General features: G+C 38.0%; 7 protein-coding genes and 1 non-coding gene across 9 annotated transcripts; 3 read left to right on the top strand and 5 right to left on the bottom strand.

Annotated features, from left to right (window-relative positions):
* Positions 1-1,247: 1,247 nt before the first annotated feature.
* LOC147281396 (protein NODULATION SIGNALING PATHWAY 2-like) lies at positions 1,248-3,020 on the top strand. Its single transcript, XM_086248934.1, has one exon. The coding sequence runs from the start codon at positions 1,277-1,279 to the stop codon at positions 2,723-2,725; it is 1,449 nt and encodes a 482-aa protein (XP_086105060.1). The 5' UTR covers positions 1,248-1,276; the 3' UTR covers positions 2,726-3,020.
* Positions 3,021-3,644: 624 nt separating this feature from the next.
* On the bottom strand, positions 3,645-9,789 carry LOC147281395 (ubiquitin-activating enzyme E1 1-like). Its single transcript, XM_086247072.1, has 7 exons — positions 9,594-9,789; positions 8,904-9,259; positions 8,212-8,429; positions 6,808-7,602; positions 5,756-6,624; positions 5,230-5,662; positions 3,645-4,514 (listed from the first exon to the last, which is right to left on the bottom strand). The coding sequence occupies exons 2-7, from the start codon at positions 9,244-9,246 to the stop codon at positions 3,918-3,920; spliced, it is 3,255 nt and encodes a 1,084-aa protein (XP_086103198.1). The 5' UTR covers positions 9,247-9,259; positions 9,594-9,789; the 3' UTR covers positions 3,645-3,917.
* Positions 9,790-11,014: 1,225 nt separating this feature from the next.
* On the bottom strand, positions 11,015-11,096 carry TRNAS-CGA (transfer RNA serine (anticodon CGA)). Its single transcript has one exon. It is a non-coding gene; the product is annotated as a tRNA-Ser (tRNA).
* A 113-nt stretch (positions 11,097-11,209) lies between these two features.
* On the top strand, positions 11,210-13,146 carry LOC147281393 (kinetochore protein SPC24 homolog). The gene is made up of 5 exons (XM_086248918.1): positions 11,210-11,499; positions 12,038-12,180; positions 12,268-12,368; positions 12,598-12,671; positions 12,805-13,146. Exons 1-5 carry the CDS (start codon positions 11,322-11,324, stop codon positions 12,909-12,911), a joined length of 603 nt encoding a protein of 200 aa, XP_086105044.1. The 5' UTR covers positions 11,210-11,321; the 3' UTR covers positions 12,912-13,146.
* Positions 13,147-13,253: 107 nt separating this feature from the next.
* On the bottom strand, positions 13,254-14,941 carry LOC147281392 (gamma-interferon-responsive lysosomal thiol protein-like). The gene is made up of 5 exons (XM_086246221.1): positions 14,578-14,941; positions 14,414-14,479; positions 14,105-14,254; positions 13,894-13,986; positions 13,254-13,769 (listed from the first exon to the last, which is right to left on the bottom strand). The coding sequence occupies exons 1-5, from the start codon at positions 14,914-14,916 to the stop codon at positions 13,605-13,607; spliced, it is 813 nt and encodes a 270-aa protein (XP_086102347.1). The 5' UTR covers positions 14,917-14,941; the 3' UTR covers positions 13,254-13,604.
* Positions 14,942-16,330: 1,389 nt separating this feature from the next.
* On the bottom strand, positions 16,331-18,323 carry LOC147281391 (gamma-interferon-responsive lysosomal thiol protein-like). Of its 2 annotated transcripts, XM_086246219.1 has the most exons (5): positions 17,571-18,323; positions 17,360-17,425; positions 17,008-17,148; positions 16,767-16,859; positions 16,331-16,684 (listed from the first exon to the last, which is right to left on the bottom strand). In XM_086246219.1, exons 1-5 carry the CDS (start codon positions 17,940-17,942, stop codon positions 16,580-16,582), a joined length of 777 nt encoding a protein of 258 aa, XP_086102345.1. In that variant the 5' UTR covers positions 17,943-18,323; the 3' UTR covers positions 16,331-16,579. The 2 variants fall into 2 exon arrangements, with proteins under 2 accessions (XP_086102345.1, XP_086102346.1); XM_086246220.1 differs by lacking the exon at positions 17,008-17,148.
* Positions 18,324-18,719: 396 nt separating this feature from the next.
* OSH1 (gamma interferon responsive lysosomal thiol (GILT) reductase family protein) lies at positions 18,720-20,837 on the bottom strand. The gene is made up of 5 exons (XM_086246222.1): positions 20,376-20,837; positions 19,815-19,880; positions 19,359-19,496; positions 19,155-19,247; positions 18,720-19,075 (listed from the first exon to the last, which is right to left on the bottom strand). The coding sequence occupies exons 1-5, from the start codon at positions 20,640-20,642 to the stop codon at positions 18,935-18,937; spliced, it is 705 nt and encodes a 234-aa protein (XP_086102348.1). The 5' UTR covers positions 20,643-20,837; the 3' UTR covers positions 18,720-18,934.
* Positions 20,838-21,440: 603 nt separating this feature from the next.
* On the top strand, positions 21,441-24,895 carry LOC147281389 (histone-lysine N-methyltransferase ATXR3-like protein). Its single transcript, XM_086246218.1, has 6 exons — positions 21,441-22,389; positions 22,811-23,008; positions 23,323-23,605; positions 23,701-23,863; positions 24,178-24,412; positions 24,502-24,895. Exons 1-5 carry the CDS (start codon positions 21,681-21,683, stop codon positions 24,376-24,378), a joined length of 1,554 nt encoding a protein of 517 aa, XP_086102344.1. The 5' UTR covers positions 21,441-21,680; the 3' UTR covers positions 24,379-24,412; positions 24,502-24,895.
* The last annotated feature ends 473 nt before the right edge of the window (positions 24,896-25,368 follow it).

Genomic DNA, 25,368 nt, shown 5'->3' with positions numbered 1-25,368 from the left:
GCACATAATATAACAATTTATTATTTGTTATCAAAAAAGGAGAAGTAGAGTGAACTCAAATATGAACAAATAAAATACTACGACATTAGTTAAAAATTAAAAAATTTATATAATAGTTAATATTTCTACTATTACTATTTATTTTATTTAAAAAGGTGCTCACAAATGGTATAAGAGCTACGTGTCATTGTATATAAGGGGGGCCAAGACTCTGTGTCACAAATGGTTCTTCACATTGAGGACTGCCATCATTATGTCAGCACACAATTAACATTCTTTAATCTATTAATTAAGGTTACGTTTCTTATGAATTGAAAGGTAATTGTTGGAAAAATTGTTGGAGTTCTTGTGAGTTGTGGCTGCTGAAAGGATGATAGAAACTTGCTTCAAGGCACGTTGAACAACGCTTTCTTTCAGACAATATTTGCCCCCACTTCTTGTGTGTAGAGGGATTTGCAAATATGCCTTATGGATACAATGAAGCCTAGTAACACTATTGTTTGTTAATGTCCTACACAACCAAAAATAAACCAAACACACAAATGGATATAACAAGAATACTCAAGTTTCACAAAGAACTAAAACTGCATAAATTAGTTCTTTGTATTTGATTTTGGTGAAAAGATGGAGAATGAGATAATAGTTGTTTTTTATGTAAAAAATTCTGTAGAGAACTTCTCTTTTTATAATGAATCCAATGTGCCCTTTCTGAAATGGTATAGCAACCATTCATTTGAAATATTTATTCAAGAGGTATGATACCATTTGAATCATACCTTTTCATGAAAGGTTATGACTCTATGAATATAAAACACCTCTACAGAAAGTTTAGTAACCTTTCCCAAATGACACATTGATTCAATTCAAATTACAAATATTTGAAAATTATCTAACAGTAATTACCTTGAAAAGACATGAATAGTTATCTATCTAATTTCTTGATTAAAAAATACAAGGATACATGCATGCAACATATAGGCCACCCCATAAGAAGTTGCTAAGAAAGCGCTAAGGAAGAAATTTGAGCTGGGAACCTTTGGTGGAATTACATGTGTACTCTGTAGAAAGTAGGTGAGAGTGATTGGTATTTGTTTATGAAGATAAGATAGTGATTGGTATTTCTCCTTTTTAATAATCTTCTCTCTTTTTTTTTCTAGTATTTTATGCTAAATCTGTCGCTTTGTTGTTTATCAATTTATATATACACACAATTAGACTTGTTAGCAAATCAAACTCAAACAGAAAAAGTCTTCACACCCTTTAACATTCATCAAAAATGATGCAGTACTCTGAGCTTTTTCAGCCCATATGTTCATACCTCAATGTAACCAATTCACCTTTGGATCAATCTGTACAGTCACACAGTGACTTCAACATGGATGCTCAAATGGGTAGCTGTGAATTCCCTTCTATGTTTATCAGCTCAGATCAAATTTCCGAAATTTCTTCATTCCCCTTTTCCTCCTCCATGTTCTCCAGTGAGTTTTCCCAACTTGCAGATTGTGATAATCTAGTGGAGGAGTTTCCAATGGACTTGGACTTGGGAGGCTATTTTGAGCCTAGTTTGATTAGTGAGATAGAGGGTATGTTTGGGGAGTGTTTGGAAGGGAGTGAAGGGAGTAATACTCTTCCTTCACAGCAATTCTCTATTGAAGGAAATGATGTATGGAGTCCAAATTCACTAGTGACTTCTGAGGCATCATCCATGGATGTAACATCTATGCAACCATCGCTGACCTTGCCCAGAGAAGAGATGGAAATCGAAAACGAATTGAGTATTCGTCATCTACTCACGGGTTATGGAGAGGCCATGGAGAAGGGGCAGAGAGAGCTGGAGGAGGTGATTCTGAGATGCATCAGTGAGAAAGTCAGCCCACTTGGGCAGACTTTGGAGCGGCTTGCATTCAACTTATGCCAAGAATTTGATGATCAATTGCAAGGAGACTATCTGAAACAAGAGTCCTGCAAGAACTTTGAGGCTGCATTCAAGTTGTTCTACCAAATCTTCCCCTATGGGAGGTTTGTTCACTATGCAGCAAACTCAGCAATCCTGGAGGCTATTCCAGAGGATGCAGAGACAGTTCACATAGTAGACTTCGACATAGGTGAAGGGGTTCAGTTGTCTCAGCTGATTGAGGCTGTGGCACAGAGACACAAAACACTCAAAGTGACAACAATTAAATGGGATGGAGAGTCAGAGACTGATTGTGCTCCTCCACAGTGGAGATTTGAGAAGACAAAGAAGCAACTCCAGGGTCATGCAAGGTCCTTTGGCCTAAACTTGAAGGTGGAGGAGATCGGAATTGAGGATTTGGTGAGTGAAATAAAGAGGACAAAAAAGAGGGGTGGAGGGAGAGAGTTCTTAGCCTTTAACTGCATGGTGGGGCTTCCCCATATGAGAAGGAGAAGAAGCAGAAGGCTTGTCATGGAATTTCTAGGGGTGGCTAAGGATTTGTTGGGCAATTCTGCCAACTGCAAGACTAGTAACAAAGGTATTATAACTTTTGGTGATGGAGATGCTTGTGAGAAACTCGGAAATCAGTCGAGTTTCAGTTCATTCTTTGATGGGTATCTAGTGCATTACCAAGCCTTGTTAGAGTCCATGGAGTCGAATTTCCCGAGTCATCTAGTGGAAGCAAGAATGGTGATGGAAAGTATTTTTGTAGCACCTTATGTCTCTTCTCAGGCTTGGTTCCAGAAGTGGGAGGAAATAAAGGAGGGTTGAGATCTTCAAGCATGGTGTGGAGTGGAGGGTCAGAGACTGAGCAGAGAGAATTTGATGGAATCCAAAGAAATTGTGGGAGAAGAAAGCTCTTATGGAATAAGAATTGGAGGACAGAATGGGAATGAGATGGCCTTGGAATGGAAAGGAACACCTCTGGTTAGAGTTTCAACCTGGATAAACCAAAACTAGCAGATAAAAGTATACCATATTTTTTTATCTTTTCCAATTTATTCATGTATGTATTCACCTTGCTGGACATACCTTAAGATGTTGCTGTACAGATGGATTATGTTATGTTGTGAAAAGAAGATCAACTAAGTTGGAATGTTTGCTATAACTTTTACTATATGGGCCTGGTAAATCTAATGACATATCATTCAAATGATATTAGGAACAGAAGTAATCAATTATCATAACAGAAGACTTTGCAGCTATAACCTAAAACAATAAGTTTTTATACTCACATCCTAATTTTATCCTCATAGTTAATTTGGGTATATACAGACCTAAATTTTTTAAAACAATGATAAACCAATATTTACTGCTTATGTAAGAATGAATTCAGCCATCAAAAGTTAGCATTCTAAACCCACTGAACACTTGTCTTTGGTTGAAACTTGAAAAGAAGGCTAGATATTTTTTTTTTTTAGGAGAATTCGAATTTAAGACATCTACGTCCCAAACTTCCAATATAGAAACATTACTATACCAATACCAGTATAGGGGTGAGAAAGACCTATAGAGTTAGAGAGGGAGATAAAAGAACAAGAACCTAACTCTTACCACAGGTGTAAAAATGGTACTGATTTTGAGCATCTACCGCTATGTGACGAGCAAGTGGGATAGGTCACATTATTGCACTTAACTACTGGATTCTTATGACCTCAAAGACACTCAAACATACTCAACTGAGCAATCGTTCATCAACACAATTTAATTCACCATCATGTCGTATATCATCATTAACAGGAAATAAACGCGTGATATTTGAAGGCATAAGCATATATACCTGCATCCATCGGTTTAACCACAAACAATAATATTGGAAAACCGGAACTACTCTAAACATAGTAACGAATATCCAATCTGTTTTCTTTTATCAACTGAAACTCAAATTAGATATATAGCATATAGGGTTCTCATCCTAAATGTTGCATTCTCATTTGCTTGACTAGCTCATCAACCAAAATGCCTACTTGAAGTAAATGGATATCTGCGGGATGTCAATATCATTATCATCTTCATCCTCGCATGCCACTACCACGTCAAAGTGCTTCCGATATGGAGGCAGCTCTGCCTTCGCCACACCCGTAGCCAAATCCACCATGTTCTTGTCCATGCGGTCTCTATGCCTAGGGAACATGCTGTTGTAAAGCAGGCAACTCCCATATGAGATACTGTATGCACTTAAGCCCTTTCCTTTGAGCCAGTCAAGAAGCTGTCTTAAAGTTGGGTTGTCCTTTATAATCCACCTATCCCATACAGTCCAGCTCATATCTTGGTGCTTGATGACCTTAGGAGGAACTGGTTCAGCCATGGAGAACAGAGGAAGGGCTAGATTGGCAAAGGTGTTTCGGTAGTCCTCCAACTTGTGCCCTCCATCCAGAACCTTGTACAGCTCCAAACAAACAAGACCAGTCGCCAGAGCAGTAGATGTTGCAATTGCAGGAATGATTCTCCCTGCAATGAATTTGGCCTTCAGCTTGTCAACTTCAGGGATGCCATAGTTCCTTGCCCTCATATTTGCAAATCCAGCTATTAGGTCCATATGATAGTTTGTGTCATCATCCTGCACATTCAACATACGAAAATTGCCCCAACATCAGTGATAGATAAATAATAGTTGGGGGGACTCCAATTGTAAACTTTCAAAACACTTTTGGCTGTCTGATTCAAATGGATATGGTAGTGCAATGCAACAGGGATAGCCCTGCCACTCCTCAAATTCAAGATATTTCCCATCTTGATAGGGAAGATATAGCACTTTGCAACAAATCCCTTCCCAATACCAATAACATTGTTCATATGCTATGCTAGGCCCAGCACATAATGAGTTATGATGGCAGCTTATAATGTTCTGAGTAGTGCATGATGTGACGCTGAAATAGCTGTGTAGCTAATTACAAACATATTTATCATCTATGTCAATGATATGCAATAAGTCGATTTCCTGTTTTGGAGACTAGAATTAAGTTGATTTATCTGTCATGTACATCTAGAAAAAAAAAAAAAGTTCTTAACAAGTTTTAAAAGATGCTAACAAATTTGCTCTCAAAGGCTCAAAGCTAGCTCTTTTAGAAAAACGCAGTCTCCACTTCAAATATGAACTTTCAACAGAATCAATTTATAAGCTCACTAATAAGTAATAACAAATACACCATGACATAAGGAGGATGCTCCATCTTAGAAGCTGCAAGTCTGAGATGATCAAATAAATGAGATGTCCAACCGGATATACTACTTACACACTCTCTACTTGAGGAGAAAAAAGATGAAAGACAAACCTTCTCAAACTGAATAGGGTTCATCTTGAAGGTCGGTGGCAGCTTCTCCTTGCATTTTTCTAACTTCATAACTAACTCGTTGATAACCGCAGCATCATCAATCGATGCTGGTATAATGTTTGTAGCCTTCTCATCTGTCTCAATCTTCACATCTTTCTTGGGCTGAAATTCAGGTACTGGCACTTTGTTAACAGCATCAGCAAACTTTTGAGAAGACTTGACCCAATCAGGAATTGGAATGTTAAATGTCTCTGCTCGTAGTATAGATGCTGCCAATATAAATTGAAGGTGGCTGACATCATCAACTGAGAACTGCAGTGGGCGAGGGAAGCGCTTGGGGGCAGACCAAAATGGGGCCCCACTACTGGTTCTAGCATCCTCAGGAAAAGTATATGTTAACTGCTTCACACGGTTGGAAAAGTAGTCCTCGAACCTGGTTCCATTAAAGACAAACAATTAGATCCCTATAGAAGGTTATGGTAAAATGAAAACTAGTAAACATTCGATTAAAAAGTAAGAAGAGTACTTTAGACGGGCCCAGTTTATGCAATCTTGGAATGTCTCACATCTTTCCTTGTCAAGGCATTCAATAACACTTTCCAAGTTGCTCCTGGCCTGAGCATCACCAGCATTCTTCATTGCAGAAGTGTATTCAATAGGATTGGTCAAGTAGGCATTTACTTCAGATGGGTCCTTCTCAAGTAAACCCTCAAACTCAGATCGAGCCCATGTCAAGCAGTGGTCAATGTTGTGAGGGAAAGAATGAACTGTGCACATGGGCGCTTGCTTTTCAGGTGGGTCCCGTGACGCACCATAATTTTCAGTCAGGTGAGGAATGACCATCTGTGTGTTGCACTTGGCACCCAGTGTTCCCGACTCCAAAAGTGGCTTCTGGAAATACAAGCACCTCTGATCAATGTAAAGCCTAGCATTGACATTATCCAGAGCATTGATGACCACATCCAAATTCTCCCAGAAAGTATCATCAAACACATTTTCAGTCTCTGGGCTTGCACGATTCTGTAATGCTTCAATGTTCAAACGACTGTTTATCAATGCAGCAGCAGAGGCAGCAACTGTTGATTTAGCCTGCCCAATGTTCCAATCCCGGAAGAGAAATTGCCTACTAAGGTTACTCTTCTCAATGACGTCATCATCTGTAATTGTTAACTTCCCTTCTTTTCCACAAGAGACGCCCATCAAAGCTAAATTCTTCAAAAACTCACATCCTAGTGCACCAGATCCAACAGTGAACACTTTCGAATCTTCCAGCTTTTTCTGGAGCTTTGCTCCGAATACTGAAATTTGTGCATCATAACGGCTGTTTAAAGGCTTCAAATCACTAGGATCCAAGACTTCAGCTGGAAGGGACTCAATTGAATCGAAGTAGAAAAACTGTCCACAAGGCAATAACAGAATGAGATAAATTATATAATATGAACTTCAACCTATTGGAACTAAGTTTTCAAAGCCAAAAAGCAGAGCTGACTGGTCTTCCAAAGAAAAATTCATATAGGTTTGGTTGTGACATCAAGTTTCAAGAATCATCCAGAACCAACACTGAATTTTAGTAATTACCTGGAAAAGAGGATGAAACTTCCCAGAACAGGCCTTCACAACTTCCTGTCCAACAATACCACCAAACATTGCAGCCATGGGATTCAGCACAGCCCTAGCACCAAATGCAAAATGACGGAGAATCTTGTGGTCAATCTCCTCGAGCCTCCCATCTGCCGAGCTATCATTGATGTTAGTTACCAATGATATGAGTTTTGTAACATCATCCTCTGATCCAGCAAGAGGGAAACGCCCCAACTCTGATATGAACTTATCTAGCGCCTGAAATGCCAAGTGTAGGAGAGGTGGACGATCAAACTTTGAGAAGTCAATCAGAAGGAAATCACCGGGATCCTTTAGTGCTTCTCGCAAAGGCTTGAAGTTCAACAGCTTCGGTTGCTTCACCTGTGTGACTATACCACCTTTCTCGTATGCAGCAAAATTTGTAGTATCCTCCTCAATTGTGAATGAGAAGGGTCTTGCATTCTTAACCATCCTTGGCTTTCCATCATTCAACTCAGTCATTCCATGGACTTCAGTGAACACAACCAAATCCCCATCCTGGAACTCAAGCCTCTCATCATCAACACATGCTATGAGAGCCGGGTTGTCATTGCTAATTGATGCAATAATGCCTGTATGTGGATCCTCACCATCAACATCAAGAATAGTGAACTCAGGGCCAAAGTCACAAAACACACTGCCAAAAAGTCCCCGCACTTCTGATTTGATAAAAGAGATTGGAGGCTGATGATTATGGCAGTAATCATCAAATTCAATTGCTTTCTCTAAGCTGATATCAGTGAAAACTACAGCCTACAGAAATTCAAATATCAAGCTTAATACAGTTGACTACTCAAAAATTTTAGATATTAGATGACTAGTGACTAATGAAAACATATAAAACAAAGACATACATAGAACTATTAGAACTGTTCTGAAATTTGACAGCAAAATTTACAAACAGAATCCAGATTAGTAGTAGCAATATCAGCACATGTTCATGCACATATCCCTCTTCCCAGAAATAAAATTTTAACTGAAAGAAACAAGTCCATCTATTATGATTTGTTAGTGGGCAAACCAATAGCCCATTTACATCCCCAGCACTACACACAACTATACAAGAAGCAGTTTAACAATTCTGACAACCTCTGACAACCAACTATAATTGGAAAAGCTTTGAACTTCAAAGTGACATTGTTAGAAAGGGAACAAATAATCAAAGATATGCACCTCTTTTTAGGCAAGCAAAAAATTTGGTATTCAAGAACATTGATTTCACTTGATTATAAAAATAATAATTAGCAACTGAATTTATCCACAAACTCCAAAATTAAAAGTAGTTTAAATCATCTGAAACAGACAGTAGCATGAAACCATTGTGCAACCAAATCAGTTGCAAAGAAACAAAGGGAACCCTACCTGGAAATCAGAAAGTTTCTCTTTAGTCAGCTCACTTGTTATAGTTGAAATGAGCACAGCATTATTTAGTTCTTGTAATTTTTGGACACATGCAAGGGCCCGATTCTTTCCAACATCATCCTCAGTAAAAAAGAAATTGCTTGATAAGTCCCACAGCTCAACAACTCCGTCATCATGCAAGGTCACAGACTTGACACCAGCAAGAACAAGGTTCTTTGCTGCAAGAAAGACAAATCATTGCATAAACCACAGACTCACCAATTACAGGTACCACTGTAATTACTATTACTAACAATCTAAGTGATGATTAACAAAATGCTCTCTATGAGCTCCTGATAAGTATTGCTTACAAATAATGAATCCTTTCACAGCTTCCTCAATTAAATAATAATAATAACACCGACAGCAACACTTACAACAATAATCAGGTTACTAACATCTAACCCAGAAAATGGAAAACGCAAGTTACTAAATACGCAACAGATACACATGTATATATATATATATATATATATATGTTTCCTTCCCTTCTTCTCACTTTATCTCATGAACATGCAAGCGAACAAACTGAAGCAAATCAACACTGCCATTTATTTTTTGTACCAACACTACATAGATTAGAGCAAATTAAATTCTCTAGAGCTAAAAAACATTGCTAAGGCAGCCAGAAGAACGCAATGTTTTTCACATACCAATCTCAGCGCCAAGGCCTTGCATCCCAGAGACGAGAATGTTGGAGGCAAAGAGCCGCCGCATCGTCTCCCTGCCGTAAACGGCAAGCTGCCTGCTGTGGAGATCCTCATCGATATCGTTCGAGTTCCCGTTGCCCAATGACATGATCGGCGGTTTGGCGTTGCTGCTACAGTTTCTGTTGTTGTTGCTAACGGTGTTGTTGTTCTTGTAGTCGTTGCTCTTCGAGTCGTCGGTGGTTGCAGCTGTGCGACTCTTCTTGATCGGAGATTCAGTGGCGTAGTTTGGTTCCCCTTCTTCTCTTACTACAACCTCTCCGCCCACTTCTCTCTTTCTAGGAAGCATATAGTGCGATGAACTGCCCAACCACAATTCCATTATCAGACTCAGATTCTACACTTTAAACCCAAACCCTAACACACTGTTTGGCTTCTTAGAAATGTAGTAAACCAAACAGAAATGATTTTATTTTATTTTATAATAATTTTAAACACTAAAAAAATACAAGATCGCTTGAAACACCACAGAAACACTAGAATCCATAAATAATATAAGATTTATTTGGTATTTTTCTCGGGAAACAAACAGAAACTATACACTGATCTAAAATCTATTGATTCTAAAACTTGTTAGGTAGATCGAGAACATATAAAGTAAAAGAGAAAATGATACAAGTGAAGCAAGGAAGATACCAAGAAGAACTGTGGCAAAGACGCAAAGGATGCAATTATGGTGAGAATTTTCGAGAGGTAGCGTTGTTTGCAGGTTTTTGTTAGGGTTTCAGCTGAGAGATGCGATGGAGCTGAGGTCGCGGTTCATCTCTCTTTGTAGAGAGGCATGGAGAGCGGAGAGAGAGAGAGAGAGAGAGAGAGAGAGAGAGACAGGGTGTGGTGTGGACTGTGGGCCGAAAATTGAGGGCTTGGATTTGGGGTAAAATGATGTCCTTCAGGGTCAGTTTGGGTGATGGAACTAGTGTATTCCAGTCAGGGATAGTCTTGGATTTAGCTTTAACCTCTACACCGACTACACTATTTGGCTCTGTAATATGTCGTTTCTTTCATTTCTTTTGGTTGCAGATACATTGAACATCTCGTCAATAAGTATAGGATGTGATATTGGCCTACTGGGGCACTAGTATCTATATATTATATATATATATATAATATGTTTTGTTGGAATTCAATTGCACCGAGTGAAGAGACTAGATTACCAATTCATTTTGGTTTTGTCATTCATTTCTTGGTGCTCACGGGGAGTACCTTTGTTGGACATGCAAATTTATTGTGATATAATATTCTCTTGGAGACTTGGATTAGAAGCTCCTACAAGTTATATATGGTTTGGAATTCAAAAACTTGGATAACGGGTTAAGCAAGGTAGCCTAAGTTTTAAATTGTTATTGACAAATACACCTCATTTTAATGTTCCCTGTTGTGCACATTACCTATCCAATCTAGCAAATTTTGTATTATGGGGCAATACATTATCTTCTTTATTAACATGTGTAAGCTCTTAGATTCACAAGAATGAACAAAATAAAGTTTAACGACATTTGATCATTGTAAGTTTAGCCTAATATATTTTTGAATCTAGATTTAGCCTACTTATGATTGTTCTCTAAGTTCATCGAACTATGATCATTTTAAAGTCTTTTAATTAGTTCAAACTTAAATTTAATGAATGATGATAAGACGTATCAACATAGCTCACTTACTATTTTTTTGAAAAGATAAAATGCTTGACCATACCATTTTGATTGTTATTGGTTTGATTAAGTAGGGCTTCCACCTTCATCTTATAGGATAATACGAGACATGTTGCCTAATCAACGAAATCATACTAGTGTGTTCAAGTTATCCATGACTAGGGGTGCAACTCATGGCTTAAGTTGAACTATATATATTCAAATCTCTATTTGAATTCTCCGCTCGAATTCAATATGTATATTTTTTGAGTTTAGCTATTCTAACTCACAAAAATAGAAATAGAGAGGAAAATAGGTTAAAATCAACTCACTAACCTAGTGCAAAAAAAAAAAAAAAAACAAATTCAAAATAACAATATGAGTAAATTCTTATTATTATTTTTGGTTGGAAAACTAAAAAGACCAAAACGTCGACAGCAGGATTCGAACCTGCGCAGGCATAGCCCAACAGATTTCGAGTCTGTCTCCTTAACCACTCGGACATATCGACGTTGTTGTTAAAATCAGATAAATTTTATATTTAGTTAATACGCAATTAATTAATGTACTCTCCCACTTTTCGCTTTAAATAATTTTTTTCGCGCTAGTGATGCAAAAGGGAATTCGGTGCCGCGAGCCCTAAATTCAAAAGCAATCCCTAGATTCTTTCCCACCAATTTTCTTCAATTCAACAAAATCGGAAGAAGCTCAGTTCAGTTGCTAACGAATCTCAGAAATGGGAGAAATTTCTGGAAAAATCGACGTTGAGAAGCTGATTTCGTACGGCGACGATCTGGTGGAGGTCTTGAAGGACAAGAAGGACCACAACAACTTGGCGCAGTGTCTCCAACATTCCAAGGCCCTCCGCTCGTCCTGCGATGCCGATTTCACCGAGGTTCAGAGCTTGCTTCGAGGTTTGTTTCTGCACTTACGCTCTGTTTGTTTCCCGAGAATCCGAGACCCAGAATTCTTAGTTAGTAACTTATAATGTCCACAGTGAACTAGCTTATTGTCCAAACTATGCTGGCTAAATCTTGTATTTTCGTTTATTTTACTCTGAATATGTGCCTAAATTGGAAAATTTACTAAGAGAGGACGATCTGCTAGGAGTTTTAAGAGAATATAGTGTTTTGAGTATTAGGCACAGTTATATAGTTTATGGCCAGTTTTGGTGTTCCACATATTATTTAGGGTTAAATTGATATACATTGTTGGTCAGTTTCCTGACAGCTTAATTTTGGATGCATGTTATTGTATAGTACCTTTGTGACAAAGCTATTTTGTAGTATCTAGCTTGTTCCTGCTGTGATCGGTACTGTTAATGTGTACTGTATTGTTTACCCATTAGGTGTATATAGTGTATTTCCCTTGCATTTATGTTGTTCGTAGGGTACATAGATTGCTGATGTTGCATGTCAGTATATGCGTTGACAAGTTCTTATTATGAAGCAGACTATGAGAAAAAGGTGGACGAATGCAAGCAGAAAACTGAGGTGGCAAAATCAGAGGTTATTTCTGATGAAGAATTAGACCTTCTTCAAAGGGAATTGGATGAGGAAGTTGAAAAAGAAAGTTTGCTTATGGAGGAGTTGAGATAAGTATACATTCAGTTGCATGCTCTTTCAGATTAATGATTTTAGGTTGACAGCAATTACTGATTTGGTTCTCTTTGCTTCAACACAGCTATCACCAACGAGATTAATGATTTAGAACGCCAAAGGATTGCTGTTCAGGAGAAGAAGCAAATTTTGAAGAAACACGAGCAAGATGAATTCAGGGAACAGTAAGTCTTTAGATAGAAGTTTGATGCTAATGTTATAAGGATTCTTTCTCTTCAATACTTAGTATCCTTGTATTTTTAAGGTTCAAAAAGTACCTTTAAGAGTGTTAACCATATTTGTATTTTTCATGATATGGATTCTTCCGAATCTTATATTTCTCTTTAACTCATGAGAGACTGACAATTCAGTTCCAGATTTCCATCAATGAAACATTTTTCTCTTATTTTACAGGAGGAAGCTTTCCATGTATGCTTCTGTCACAAATATTATACCAGACCTGGATGATCAGTTGCGAATTTTGGGCTGTATCCTACTGTTGCAACATCTTATCACATAAACATGTGTACTCATTCATTCATTTTGTGCATTGTTATTAAAATATGATAAGCTGTTTAGTATTGCAATGACCTTGTTCTCCTTAAGCCTAATTAATTACAGATATTGTGGATAGAGAGAAAAAAATGGTTCAGAAGTTTGAATTTGACCCAGCAAAGATCACCACCTTTGAAACATGTGATAGCATTTGGAAGATGATAATTCCATGATAGATCTTTAACATTTCCCTTGCACATGGCTTGTATAATATTGTGCAATGAATATTTGCTTCTTTTATGTTGTTCTACGGACTTGATATTGTGTTTTTGAAAGAAGTAATCTTTTGGCAGTTTGTAATTTATGATGACTGAGATGACATATTGTAAAGCACATCTTAATAGCTGATTATTGAGGATGGTGTTAGTGCGCCTCTTGGAGGCATTTTGTTTTGGTTGTTCACTTATGTTTAAGAAATATATTTTATGTTTTAAGGGATTTTTCCTCTTGAATTACAGCTAACTTTGGTTTGCCTGGAGATTGTCTCTAGCCAACTCATCAATAATAATCTTTATTTTCTAAATATCAGGGTCAGGTAATGGATGATCTGGCCCTTGATTTCAGGTGTGTGTGTTCGTCTGTAAATACTTCTAAAACACTACTGGCCCTTGATTTCATAGACAAGTGTTGCCTCTTGATTTTTTTTTTTTGTACAGCAGTTTGAAGGGCATATTAAAATGTCATATAATCAAATTAAGTTTCATTCATAGTTGTTGAACCAAAATTACATCAGCAATACACTATCTTAAAATACTACATATAAGCTGGTCAATTATTTTATAATGCCAGTGGACCAGCAATGCTGCACATATCAAAATGAGACGAAGAACCATATATATGAATCAGATAGAAGCTTCTATTCTCATTTATGCAATTTTGTGTCCCTTGCATTCTTCTCCCTTGTAGCATCCATGTCGGGATGAGTTTGCATTTCCAGCTGAGTTGATCTTGGGTGGGAGTGATGTGCAAGCCTTTGGTTTTGGATTACCTTGGTAAGCCTTGCACACATAGCTTACAAAGTTTTTGAAGTCCTGCATGCAGATATGAAGAGTTCATTAATGTTTGTGTGTGTGTGTGTGTGTGTGTGTGAGAGAGAGAGAGAGAGAGAGAGAGAGAGAGAGAGAGAGAGAGAGAGAGAGAGTAGTAGGCTTTTACATCCTGGAGGGGTTGTTGATTGACAACAACCCATGGTACATACAAATGAGGCGGTTTAAGATGGTCTGTTTCATCAGCATATTGCAGTATAAGCTGCATGCAATTCATAATCATTTGGTTATTGATTAGAAATAGAGTTTTGATATATACATGAGATTCAACTTGCATGAAGAGCAAAACCAAAATGCAGTGAACTAATTTTAGTGTTGACCTTTCTCTCATATCCGTTATTATAGCAATCTGATACAGGTTTCTGACTCATTCTGAGCTTTTGACAACAAGATGTCCATGCATTTTCTCTTGACTGTTCTCCTTCAGTGGTTTGGTTCTCAACACAGTGAATGAAACTGAAGTGTTTCATCTGCATCAGAGTTAAAGAGGCGATGAAGATTGAGAAAAAACAAATCTACGTTTATCTTTGAAACTCTGTAAGTTATCATATCTTTCTTGCTATTGAAAAATCATATCATTCCAGGTTATGTTATTATTCTTGGATGCTGAGGAAAAAAGATGGCCTTACCACATCTGGCCAGGCGTTGATTGCACAGGCTTCTATACTGTTCAAGAAGCACTCATCTGGGCCATGCTGCAAAGTGTGAAGCACCATGTCATTAATGAACCAAATGCAATGATGCAAACACAAAGAAGCCAAATAAGAAAGATGATGAAAATGGGAAATGTGACCTGGCAAACGATGGTCTTGTTAGGTCCTTCCATCTGAGCATTTCCATATGGGACTAGCTTGAGGTTGACAATGCTCAAGAGATCCCCCTCAAATACCTTTATCAGGTCATTTGCAATGAAGTCTGCACAGTATGGGCATAGAGTTTCATAATACAGACTCAGGTTAACTTTCTGGGATTCTGGAGGAGACAGGACATTGATGCCATGATCTTCAAAAGAAGAGCAAGACACGTAAGAGAGCAAACAAGTTAGAACAAAAAGGGAGAAGAACTTAGGAGAAGCCATTAATGAATGCTTATCAGCAGTTGGCATTCTGAAGCTAGTACATGTAACATGCATATATATAGCTTCCCCAAGTACTACCCACCGCAGCACTGAGCTGTTTTTTGCCTTGAATGTTCTAATGTGGCCACTCACCTTAACTTAATTTTTTGAGTTGTGAGTTGTGATTCCCTTAAGCATTAATGTGAGTCACCTCTGTTTCTTCTGAGTTTTAGCAGGATGTATTCTTTGTTATTATTACTTCTTGATTCTTGAGAGATGACTAATAAAATACTCATTAATTCATTTGTTTTAGTTTGCAATTGGAGGATGATAGTGGATGATTGGATAAACATATAGCATCATTGAATGTGGCAGATGATGTTGATGTATAATGTGCTAAAAATGAAGGGTTAGACAACCTTTTCCTCTCCTCTTTCATTATGTTCTTCTCTTTGGCTTTCCTAAAACAGTACCAAAACTGGAAGTGGAATAAGTGCCAGTTGGTGCTTTTGCACTATCTTGACTCTGTCCAACCAATGCATTTAGGATCTACTTGTAAGTTTGCATCACACAAGAATAATGCATTACTGCAACTGAGCAAGCATTCATTTGAATGGAGCACATCAAGTCTTCTTTTTCTCTTTTTGGCCGGAGAACCACATGAAAGTGTATACTTCTATTTGACATGCCTAGTGAATGTTTCGTGAGTGTGCACTTCACATTATGGAATGCGAATGAAATTAAAGAAAAAAAATGAGGAAAGCTACGTAAGCTTTTGGAACCCTGATAGGGCATTAAATCAAGTATTGCTTCCTTCAATGGCTCTATGCCATCCATTTTGGCTTGCATCAACTCAAGTTGGTCAAATTATTTATTAAGTAGGTTAGTTCTAAGAGATCACAGCTCTAAACTTATATTGAAACTCTACCCAGTCCCAGTAACAAATGACATAGATTGCACCACCAATTACTACGTGTCATTTTATTATTGATTTGTAGTGCGATATGAGCTTGGGGTGGACCTCCATGCCACCCTAATTAACACGGACGAATTATATCTTTACATTTGTCCTTTTTGAAAAAAAAAACCCCACAAATCAATTAAGAGCTCCGCCACCCTTAATCCAGGTAAAATTAACCATGGATGAAGCCATTTGCATTTAAGTTATTTAACCATGGGATGTACTTAAGTATTGTCCTATCTAAAACTCTCTTTTCAATGATAAGAATTGGCAGAGTAGCCATGCTTTGTTTCGTTTATATATGCTTCTGAATTATAATATGAATGGTGAACCTTGTTTCAAATTAAATGGTTTTTGAAGGATGGGCATGAACCTAAAAACTATAAACCTGTCACCCCATCATGAGAAATGTGGTTAGATTGACTGTGAAAGTAGGATCATATTAGTTAATCCATCATTTTTCATAGCACTTCTAACCTCTACTGCAATATTTGATTAAGTTGATATGCAAAGCTATAAGTTCTTATTTATAGTCTAAAGAGCCAGAAAAACAGGTACTGCCAACTTGCCAAGTCTCATTTACTATAGACTCAGAGACATGTGTGCTAATCTGAAAATTAATATAAAACCTGTGAAATAGGTCATCTGTAGTAAATCATTGGGACATTTCAAAACCATTTGGGTCTATGTGAATCATTGGGACATTTCACATGGGGGGAAACCATGAAGCTTTTTATCAGCTGGTGGTCTTTTTGCTTGTGTTAAAAGTGTGTCTGTCTATTCTGTCTTTTGCTTTTGCTTCAAATGCATAGATTGGCAGGCCATGGGCACAGTGCTACCTTTGTAAGCCTTGCATACATAGGTGGCAAAATTTTCATAATCCTGCAATATTAAGGCAACAAATGTTGTTAGAGAGAATCACAGAAAGATCCGTCCGAGAGAGAGAGAGAGAGAGAGGACCAACATTTCCAATTGGTTGATTATTCAGAACCACCCATGGTACAAACTTGAGAGGTGGATTGAGGTGCATGGTTTCATTGGCATATTTTTGTTCAAGCTGCATACCAAATGAAATCCAATGTAAAAAAAAAAAAAAACATAATCAGTTTAAGTGTTATGCTAAGCATAACATCCATCATCAGGGCATCATAATCATGAATTCTTGTAGTTATTGACTATGTATTACTATTAAAATCAAAATAAACCTTTGTTCCATTTCCACTATTGTAGCAATCCAAAATGGGTTTAAGAGGCAATCCCAGCGAACTGAAACAAGTTTGCCACTGCTTTTGCCTTCCCTCAATGGCCAGAAATTCTATGCAGTAAATCAAAGCAAAATGCTTGTTCTGCATCACAAATTCATTGGGGTCTAAGATAATGCAAAATCATATAATATTTACCAGCTCAAGGCCACAAATCATAGGTTCTACAGCCATTTTAAGTTTTTAACCACATAAATTAATATATATACTACCACATATATACATTAAATTCCAACCTTACATATATATAAATGAATGAGTAGATTGTATGAATGAGAAGAGAGGGGGCTCTCACCACATCATGCAAAACATTGATAGCGCATGCTTCCAGAGAATTTAGCTTGCACTCATCTGGGCCATGCTGTAAAATTTTACTAAAATACTCATCAACCTGTTTGGTTGCTGAGAATTTGATGACAGAAAGAAAAAGGGAACAAAATATGCACAAGTGCAATGCATGTAAAAAGCTATAAAATCCATGAAAATGGTGAAGATGGAGATGGGACCTGACAAGAAATGTCGTTGGTAGAATTTTTGACATTCGAGTAACCCCAAGGAATCAGTCTGAGATTGAGAATGGTGATGAGATCATTATCAAAAATCCGAGCAAGATTTTTGACAATGAAAGTAGCACAATATGGGGACAAAGTTTCATAGTAAAGTGAGAGAGTAACTTTCTGAGTATCAATCTTAGAAGCTCCAAACCTGTCAGAGTCCAAATCATAAGCAGCGTGAGATGGGAATCTGATCAAGAACACAGGGCAGGCTATAAGAAACGTGAAGAATAAATAAGTAGAAGTCATTTTTGAGCTGAGATTTGAGACAGAGGCTTCATAGCAGAGCAGTGTGTCTACATTTATCTGTAGTAGGTTTAACATCCACACCTAACTTGTGATTAATTCATATTTTGCACTTGTCAATCCCTTTCAATTTCATAGTAAATTTCAAATAATGCTTGTGAAAAGTGAAAACCATGGAGATAAGATGATATTGATGATGGGGCAGATGATATTAATGTATAATTTGTACATTTTCTGCAGAACATGAATGCGTTGTCTGCTCTCATTTTGGCCAAAAAAGTCAGCCAAGCGGCCAAGCATGTGTGATTCTTAAGCCTTAGTACTTTAGTAGGGTCGCTATATAGCGCACTTAGATTTTTTTCTTTTTTGTTATGTGTGAGCAATAAGAGTGGCGAGTTTGGCGAGTTCATATATGATACAATGTTATGTAATACAAATACATACAATAATGGAAAAGTAACCTCATCAACATCTAAGAGTTAAAAATGTATTTATATGTCATACATTGTGTATTATAAAATTTTTCTTGAGTTTATAACTGTGTTTGTACTTGTGTATGAAAAGTGTGAGTGAGTTATAATCTCAGAATCAAGGCAAAGAATCTTAATTTATAAAGTCATGAAGCTACATGGAGAAGCCTGAGCAGGGTTAATCCTCTCTCACAAACTTCAACATTAGTAAACTTTGTCGATCCAAAATTTTATTGGTAATCTGCAAAACCTAATCAATGGCAACAACCACCCACTGCTGTCAGTCTGCCATCACTTCGTCATCTTCATCATAAATTCATAATGCTTGGCATTGAAACGTTCTCTTATGCTACCATGAAAAGACAAGAATATTAAAGCACCAACATAACAACATGTCAACATGGCTTCAGTAATAAAACGCTGCGCAGTGAAGTGTTCTAAGATGTAATCATGTAACCAACACACAGTCCTGTGACTTCTGCCACACAACCAAAACATAAAATTCTGAGACATGGGATATGCCAATCTGACCACCATAAGCTACAAACCAGCTTCAACTAATAAGCTTTGCCTCATCTTAAAATTTAAAGATGCAGAGTTTCATGCTTGGCCTGCATGGCAAACTTGAGGAACCAATTTTTCTTTCCCAGTTGATTCAATCTCAGAAGAAATTGATCTGCAAGCTTCTGGGGCTTTGCCTTTGTAAGCCTTGCATATATAGGCCATGAAATTTTGGAAGTCCTGCATACAGAAATTTGGTAATGAGGGGATGAAGAAAGAAAGGAAAATAAGAGACCCCAAAAGTGATTAAGCGATCAACCTCTTGAAGTGGTTGATTATTGACAACCACCCATGGCACAAATCTATGTGGGGGTTTAAGCTGAGCAGTTTCCTTGGCATATTTTGTTTCAATCTGTGTACAGCAATGCCATTAATCCATGAAGCTTTCAGTTCTCAAATAATGAAGAAGTTCAAAAGCACCAGAATAAAATATAATGATAAGAGAGTGAAGTAGTGAACTGACCACATTCCCATATCCAGTGTTGTAGCAATCGATAGGTACAGTGCCCAACCTTGACAATTGAAAGCAATTGGCCCATCCACTGTGACTGCGCTCCAAGGTGAGACGCTCAACGCAGTGGATAAATCTAAAATGCCGATTCTGCATTACAATTGGATTCATGTGTTAAGATCAAAGACCAATGTTTGAGGGTCAGTCACATTATCACATATTTAATATTTTGAGCAACATTTTTTAAGTTTGAAAAAAAAAACCTATAAATTAAATTTAATGATAAAATTATTTGTATCACATCTATAATAAAAGCATAATTGAACATACGTGGTACATCTAACATCACTTATTATAGCTTTTTCTTTTTCTTTTTTTGCCACAGAAAAGTTTTCATTTTCATTAAATTATAGCTTTTTCCTTAGAACCACAAAGAACATATATTTCTAGGGGCATTGAGGAGCTTACCACATCAGGATAGATGGTAATGGTGCAGGCCTCAATTGTGTTAAGCAAGCATTCATCTGATCCATGCTGAAAAAACCAAAAAGAAAATATATAAATAATAGTAGAAGTAAGAGAATTAGACTTGAGAGCTACAAAATTGATTTCATTTTTTCTTATCAAAGTTGTAAGAAAGATTAACATCTGGATTAATAAGATGGTGGCTGAGTCACTGGTTGCACCCGAAGGCCACCATAAAGAGGATCTGTCAGCTCAAAGTAATACTGGCCCACTGGGCCCACAATAACATTTAGGCCGTTTAAAGAGTGGCCCACAAGAAATCAATGTAAGTCTCGTGAAGCACCATTGAGGCTAGATGATGGGCCAGACCCAGATACCCACATAAATACGGTAGCGCTATCACCACCAGATCGTAGCTACAACGTAAGGCACGTAACCCATACGACGACACGGCGTCGTTTGAACATATAAACAGACAAAAGTTATGAAATATCTACTTGCTAGTTGGTAGTTGGTGGAAGAAGAAGAAGATGAGCGAATGAAAATAAAGAAGATGATGATGACCTGGCAGGCGAAGGAGCCGTCGGAGTTGAGCCAAGCGTTGCCCCAAGGGACCATCCGGAGATTGACGATGGAGATGAGACCGTTGCTAAAGATCTTGGCCAGATGGTTGACTATGAAATCTGCACAATATGGACACAGAGTTTCGTAGTAGAGAGTCACTGACACTTTCTGAGAAGCGAAAGAGCAAGATGGGCTTGTCAAAAACAACAAGAAGAACAAGAATGGGTGACTTGGAAGAAAAACAGAGACCAATTTGCTAAAACCCATTTGGTATATCAAAGGCCAAAGGGGTTGGTTTCTCTAATTCAATTCTCTGTATGAGTGAGTGTAACTGTGTATGTATATAATTCTTGCATTGAATGCCCTTTTATTTTGCTCTTCAACTAAGCACAATGCTATTTCGAGTAACCGTCTCTTTTTAAATTTTGTGGGTAACAGGGTAAGTGAGTCAGTGACCGTCACTTGGGTTGGTAGGTGGGTGCTCTTCTCTTTATCCGCGTGACAGTGTATGTCTAATTCTCAACTTTTCGCTTTTTTTATTTAGGGAATATATTGGTCACATGCATGCTTACTCATACAGTCATACACTCATACTCTACATGGTTTATGGTTAATCACATTAGAAACTTGTGAATTAACGTCATGGCTACATGGAGTTCCACAAAATTGAGTTTCATATAAAAACTTATTCCAAAATTACAACTTGCTAATTCTAATTTTGCACTAAAAAGTGATGGCTAGTGAGTATTTTTTCTTTTTTTGAAGAAGATGGTAGCTGGTGGCTAGTGAGTATGAGTTATTTTGACGAGATATAGTATGTCTTTAAGCAACAAAAAAGTGGAAATGATATGTAGGGCCAAAGAGACACTGTTTTCTTTATGGAGCTAAAGAAACATTATCAATAATGGACCAATTCTTTCCATAGAAAAGAAAATAATGGAGCAATTCTTAAGAGGTAATATTACGAGGTCCATGTTTTCACCAAAAATAATACGAGGGTTGTGATAAGAAAAAATAAAAACAAAACAAAACAAAATAAAATGAGGTATGTGAATGTGATTGGGTATAGTTTAATTCATAGTCATAGACTCATACTTGTTAGGTTGAGCCCAGGCCCAAACTTCAATTATATTACATTGAGCCAGGCCCAAACCTTCTCTGCCGGTTTCAGTCTATCACTACCCAGTATCCACTTCAACCTTCACCAGTCAAAACTCAAAACCCTCTGTCTCTCCGTCTCCCTGTGTCCTCCATTTTGCAACCTTGTAAAAACCACAACACTAGAATTCAGCTTCCCAGTCTCCAATGGCGTCCATCAACTTCAACCCATTCGAAAGCTGGTTCAGGAAACCCCCAAACCCACTCCCACCCCTCAACCTCCTCTCACTTGCAGACTCATTTTTCCCCAAAACCCCAACAGCTCCTCCCAACTTCGCTTCACTCAGCCTCTCAAACCCCTTCAAAGGCCCCAAAAAACCCGACCCCAAAAACCCCTCCGAACCCGAAAAGCCCGGACCCTACACCCAGATGCTGGACCAGTTCTTCTGGGAATGCGAGAACGCACCCGATTACAGGCACGCCCCAGAAGTCGATAAGATTCTGAACGAAGACCCAATTTTTGAAAAGAAGGAAAACCCAACTGAGGAAGAGCTCAGAGAGAACGAGAGGTTCTGGAAGGAGTTCAGGGCCAGCCCTGTAGTGCAATTCTTGGCTCGAGCTGAGCAGATTGCAGAGAAAATCAATGAGTTGGAGCTCAAAGAGAATGAGAGTCCGTACAGGGATGAGGATAAGAAGCTGTGGAAGGCTGTGCCTCATGTAATTGGGCCGGACGGGAGGCCCATGCCTAGGAAGGCCATAAAGACAAGGCAGGAGTCTGATGATAAGTTCTGGGATTTCGCCAGGCAGTTCTTTTTCGGACTTTGGGGGTTCCGCCAGAGGCCGTACCCGCCTGGCCGACCTATTGATGTTGCTCAGGCTATTGGGTATAAGAAGCTCGAGAAGCGGTACTATGATTGTAAGTTTGTGTAATTAAGCTTTTTGATGAATGCAGATGTTGAAGAATGTGTATTTTTTTTAGCTGATGTTGGTAGTCTAGTGAATTTATGGAATGGGTTTTGTGGTCATGCTCAAGATTGCTGTGTGGTTAATTGATAGCTCGTAGAATTGGCTACATATATTTTAGTCGCAATGAAGGGATTAAGTAAATGTATGATGCTGTATGCATTTGCTTCTAATTAAGTGCATTACATACATATCCCACTTTCATTCTTGTTAAAGTAATGCCCCATGCTCTTATTCTTATGTTAACCAATAATTTTTCCATTCGGACTCATTACTGACATTTTTTATGCCTGTGGAGCAGGAAGCATGGTATATGTTTTCTTGAATGTTATTCTGCATATGTTACTGATAATGCTGATGTTATATGGGTACAGTTATCATGAGGAGTGGTGGATGGTACTATAAGGACCGGTTGGGTCGAACAAGAGGTCCATTGGAGCTAATAACTCTTAAAACTGCTTGGGGTTCTGGGATTATTGACAAAGACACATTCATTTGGGGTGAGGACATGGATGAATGGGCTCCGATTCACATGGTTTATGGGTTGGAACCTGCTATTGCCACCTGGGAAGGTATGACAAATGCTTCTTTTTCTCACAACATCTTTTTTTATCTTTTAATCTTTAATTTTTTTATGAGTGAAAGGAGGAACACAATGCACACTCGCTTTAAGTTGGAATAAAGTACCACCTAGCTTTAAAAGCCGATATTTCCAACATCCATTTTTTCTAGTATCATTTCATGGGCATGATAAATCTATACTTATACACTAGTATATAAAGTCAATTTGGTGAACCTTTATCAGATATGATTCTTGGATTATGATTGATTAGATTTTGTGTCTTTCAATAAATTGATTCTTGGATTATGATTGAGTGATCTTCAGTTAGACTTGGCGCTGCTGCAACTGCTTTTCTTCACAAACTACAAAAAGGAATTCCTCCTTGGGTTCCAGTCAAGGGACATGAGAAAAAAACCTACAAGCAGCTACAAGAAGAGGCTATAGAAAGCAAGAGACGTGACTTGGCAGTACTTGAAGCTAATGATGGTATTTGGCCAGGTGTTAGAATTCCAAGTTATGCTCTATTTCTTTGGGCTAGTGGATCTGAACTGACAACAATTTTGGAAGAGGATCACATGCCAAACAAATACATTTCGAAGGCTCTTAGGTATGTAGCATTTGGTCTGTATGATGTCTTGCAATGTAAAATTGCAATTACATTTTCTTGCTTCCATGTAATGTAATGTCTGATTGTGAGAGCAGGTACGAGTTGGCTAAAATTATTCCTGGGTTAAGGCCATGGGAGGTTCTAAGTGTGGAACAAGCAATGAATAAGATAACGTATGAGGGCGAGTGGTACCGTGAACCTCTTGGTACGTACACCACAGGTCCTCCATACATTCGACATTGGAATATGGATGTCAAGGTACATAATTGCTTCTTACATCAGTTTTGGATAGATTTAGCTTTCTCAAGGTTAACAATTTCAATTACTCAAGATCATGCACTAAATCATTTTGAAAGAAATCACTTACTGTAAATCTGGTAGTCGTAACTGATATATTTCTCTAATAAATACCCATCACCCAAAGAAACAAAAAGGATATACGATTTGTTAAAATGTGCTATGGGATTGGTTTGCATATTAGTTCCTCAACCTCTGGACATTTTGCATGAATTCCGTTCTTTAGGGATATGCTTGTGCTTCTATTAAATCTTTTTTTGTTTTTGTGTGCTCAGAGACTATATAGGATTTTCGCCAACCTAAGCACCCGAGTTTACCAGAAAATGGAACGAACAATTCCTGGTTTTGATAAGATAATGGAGAAAGTCCAAGCTGATGCTGCTGCAAGAGATGCCAGACGTAAGGCAAGGAGAGAGGCAGAAAAGAAAGCCGAGGAGGAAAGAGCCTTGTATGGTCGAGCTCGAAATGATCCCTAACTTCACTATTTGTCATAGTTCTGTGGACTTCATGGTAACACCCTAAACTTACACTTTCACTTCATGGAAACTTATGCACTAGATCTGCTTTCAAATGACATTTTATTTTCATGATTCTTTCAGATAGCAGTGTTCAATACAATCTTCTGTGGTATCCGTTTGTATTTCACATTGGACGGATGGCAACAGCTATTCGAGAACATACTTGAGCATGCAGGGGAGGATGGTAAGGCTAGATATGAAATGAGAAAATCCATCTTTATTTCATGTTGTCAAGATCCTCTTTCAGCATGAGTCGATATCGATTGTAACGCCCCTTCTATTTTCAACTGTTGTAACCAACCATGGCAAATAGGCGAACCTTCTGTTAACCAAGTGTTCACAAAAGTGAAAGGAATTCGTGATGTGCAAAAACTAAAGGTAGAGAGATTGTAATTGCAATTTGATTGATTATCCTGGTTTGCGCTAAATTCAATCAGGTGCAGAGACCGTAATGGATCACATTTTTTGCTTGCCATTCTTGGGTCAAACAACCTCTGTTTTTGGTCTTAACAACTTTCTATCGCTCCAATTTTGTCTCGTTGCTCGTGTTGAATCAAGTTTGTCCCAAAACATAATTATGTCTCAAAGGCTAAGCGGAGGGTAAAATGATAAGGGTTTTAGTTCTTTTAAATCAAAAGTCAAAACACAACTTAACATGCACTGCAAGTAGCATATCAACACAAGACAAGCGTAGATAGCTATCAAGTGTTGATGTGTATGATCTTGTCAATATTTTGTTTTGTTTGTACTGAAAGTCACATGGGGGTCTCAATGGCCAACAAGTGTCAACTTAGATACCCATCCGACAAAGAGAGGTTTCCCACCGACCCTTTTTGGGAATACTCCCTAAAAGCTTAAATCGTGACACGCGTCTTCTCTTTGTTGGGCATGCTTTCCCATGAGGCAGCAGTCACGATGTACGTGTAGCAAAACCATAGCTTCTTATTA

The sequence above is a fragment of the Dryas octopetala genome, chromosome 6 (genome assembly GCF_963921425.1).
Source record: "Dryas octopetala chromosome 6, drDryOcto1.1, whole genome shotgun sequence".
Taxonomy (NCBI): Eukaryota; Viridiplantae; Streptophyta; class Magnoliopsida; order Rosales; family Rosaceae; genus Dryas; species Dryas octopetala.
The sequence above is the reverse complement of the archived record's forward strand: the minus strand, read 5'-3'. Positions and strand labels throughout refer to the sequence as shown.